Source organism: Myotis brandtii, unplaced genomic scaffold (genome assembly GCF_000412655.1).
Source record: "Myotis brandtii unplaced genomic scaffold, ASM41265v1 scaffold699, whole genome shotgun sequence".
Lineage (NCBI taxonomy): Eukaryota > Metazoa > Chordata > Mammalia > Chiroptera > Vespertilionidae > Myotis > Myotis brandtii.
In genome coordinates, this window is record NW_005370733.1 from 497909 (window position 1) to 501075 (window position 3167).

General features: G+C 66.2%; 1 protein-coding gene across 1 annotated transcript in view; it reads right to left on the bottom strand.

Annotated features, from left to right (window-relative positions):
* Positions 1 to 3167, bottom strand: part of NTNG2 (netrin G2) — a 54519-nt gene that overhangs the window by 8708 nt on the left and 42644 nt on the right. Inside the window, exon 6 of the mRNA XM_005882152.1 lies at positions 736 to 810. Within this exon, the coding sequence (XP_005882214.1) occupies positions 736 to 810 (75 nt within the window). The remainder of the gene's footprint in view (positions 1 to 735; positions 811 to 3167) is intronic.

A 3167-nucleotide genomic window follows, 5' to 3' on the forward strand; every position in this document is an offset into this window, starting at 1 on the left:
CCCCCTGAGGGTCCTTGGCCCCCAGCCAGCCCAGCCCAGCCCAGCCCAGCCCAGCCCAGCCCAGCCCAGCCGGCTCTAACTGCCTCCATCACCTGGGAGGATGCCAGGCTCAGGGCCTCCAGGTTGCTGGGAACTAACTGAGGACCTGCCCTCGCTGGTTGTGGTTCCAGGCCCTGCCAGCAGAGGGCGCGCAAAGCCCTGCTTACTGCCCAGCTGCAGGGTTGCTGCCTAATGTGGAGGGGACAGGTGAGCTGGGATGGGCGTGGCTCCTGTGCGTGTCACTCTATGGCCACAAGCCCATGTGTCTCCTGCCCCTGTAGTTGGACAATGAGGCTCTCGGCCTGGTATCAGGGCCCCCCCCAGCCCTCCCTTAACCAACACTCTGCCCCTTGGTTAGGTGGGCCACTCACTGCCTCCCACTGCCAAGCCTTTGCCCGCTGGTCCTGCCGCCTGGACCGTGCTTCCTTCTGTTATATATTCCTAGTCACCCCCACCCCCACCCTCTGGGCCTGAGCTCCATCACTGCCCAAGAGGGCTCTCCACTCAGCTCAGAAGCCCTGGGGGGGATTAAAGGGGGTGGGTTGGTAGGTGAGGTGTGGGACGAGTAGAACTCCAAGGCCCCTCACCTCAGCTCCCTGGGGCCCCCTCACACCCAGGTCCCGTCCCACCATGTATACCTGCTGCCTCCACTAAGGGGGAGGGGCCTATGGGCGTAAGAGGAAGATCCCCCCATACCTTCTGCACGGGAGGGCACCTGGGGCCAGGGGGGGCTCGCCCCTGGGGGGGCTGCTGTCGGTGGCCTGTTCCACTCTTGGGGAAAAGAAGAGGAGAAAGGAAGTCATGCAGGGGCTGGGGCTGGGGTGTCCTGGGGACACGCTGAGGCGTCGCACTCCACAGGCCCTGGTCAGAAGCAGCCCTATAAGCGGCTCTGCCTACACGGGCCACAGAGAGCTGGGCCCGAATCTACGGGAGAGGCAGCGTCTACGGTACAGCAGCTCAGCGGGCCGCGGACTGGAAGCCGCGTGGGAGGGCCTCCTGCCCGAGTCTGCATGCTCTGGGGAGTCCTTTCTCAGCGGGCCCCCTGGTTTGGGGACTCCTCTACCCTCCCTGGGCGGTCCCGTTCCCACGGACGGGCGGTCGGATGGAGTCCGTATCTGGGCGCAGAGCGCTCTGTGCCGAGTCTCAGGCTAATGACTGTACGGGGCGGCATCAGCCGTGCCCAGCAGGTCCGACCCCACGCAGGGACGCGTCCTCCCGTGTCGGGCCTGCCTCCCGGCCACCACCTCTCCCTCCACCCCCTGGTCCGGGCCCATGTCCACCAGGGACCCCGATGTCAGTGACCCCCAAATGCCACAGCACTGCCTCCAAGACCATCGGGGCGCAGCAATGAGCGGAGTCGGGCATCGCTCTGCGCTGAGTCTCACAGGACAGGCCCTGAGGGACCAGGAGAAATCGGATTCTTTCTGCTTCTAAAGGGATTTCTCGGATGCTGGTCGGTGGGGAGAGAGAGAGAAAATCTAGCGGCTAAGAAGTGCGGAGCCTTTCCCGCCCGGAGCCTTCAGATGTCAAATTGACATCACTAGGCGCTCAGTGAGGGGTGGGCCCGGGCCCACCGGCCAGGCTTAATTAGAGCCTCGCTAGCGCCTGCCCGAGGCTCCAGGCTCTTCCCACACCCTCCTGGGCGAGGACTGCGGTGGGAGCGGCCTTGTCCGCCAGGAGCCCTTGCCTGGGGACAGCTTGCCCGGAGGAGGGAGAAACCTCTGGGCCAGCGGTCACGGGCCCAGCTGGACTCTGGCCAAAGAGCCTGAGCCCGTGGGGAGGCACCGGAGACTCGGGACCTTTCTGGGACGGGGTCTGGGACGGGGTCTGGGGACGGGAGAGGCCCCGCTGGGCTCTTGGAGACAGGCTCAGGTGTGCGAGGAATGGCCTTGCAGGGGCCTGTGTCCGGTGCCAAGAGCAGATGGAGGCCCGTCTGTTCCTGCGGAATCGGGGGGCTGTGCAAGCCAGGGCCTAGGACGCACCACCTCAGCCCCAGGCCGCAGGGCCATGGCTGGGCGGCTCAGTGGGCAGGGAGCGCCCGTCAGTGAGCCCCGAGTGCGAGTCCTGCCCAGTGCCTGGCCGTCCGTGAGCAGCTGCTCCTTCATTTCCCCGGTTTCCTTCCAAACCACTTTCCTGAGGTGCAGGGACCACGACCCCAGCTGCCTCTTCCTGAGCCCTGACCCTCGCCAGTGGGATATGGGAGACAGCGCCCTGCTCAGAGCTGTGGGCCGGGACCCAGGCTCTGCCCACTGCCGCGGCTGTCAATCTTAGTGGGGCTCCAGGCACGGGGGGAGCGGGGAGCAGGCAGGGGCTTCCGTTGCTAAAGAGGCGTGAAGACCCCAAAAGGTGGGCACCTCAGGTCACTGGCTGTCACCCTGGAGCAGCCTCCTCCCCTAACGCCCTCCTGCCGGGCGCTGGGCTCAGGACGCAAAGCTGCCACGCCTCCCTGGACAGTCCTTCTTGGGGCTCAAGCCTGACTTGACTTGCTCGCTGCCAGGCCTCGGACCCTCTCCTAATTCCCAGCTTTGCACTGTGCCCTGCGCCCCTTACACCCAGTCAGCAGCGGCTCAGCCAGTGGAGTCAAGGTTCCTCGTGCGTGGGGGTGCACGTGTGTGGGGGTGCACGCGACTGCTTCCCACCCACACAGACCACCGCGTACAGGAAGACACGGCACCACCTCGGCGGTTTGTGTGCCCAGTGCATGGGGGGCAGCAGTGATCGGGCCGCCCTCATGGCCACAGGGGACCCAGGGGCTTGGGGCCAGGGTCTTCCTGGGACCTGTTGATGCGGCTGAGAGAGAGAAGCGAGCGAGGGTGGGAGCTGGCAGGTGGGGGCAACGCAGAGAAGCAACATGGGACCCCATGAGTGGACCTGGGCCCCCCCAGGCCCAGCCTCCTCTGGTGCTCTCTCGGCCCCTGGGGTCCAGAGAGGTGGAGGGAGGCAGCGCCTCCAGAAGCACTTCTGAGGTTTGGGATCTCCCACCGCTGGCTGCTTGACGCTGGTGGTGCTCCGAGCAGCCGGCACACCTGCCAGGGGCAAGGCCGCCCCAGGGCTGACTACTCTGGGGCCTGAGTTGAGCTGGCCGTCTTAGGACCCGGCTTCCCCCCCAACCCCCAACCCCCGCCCCA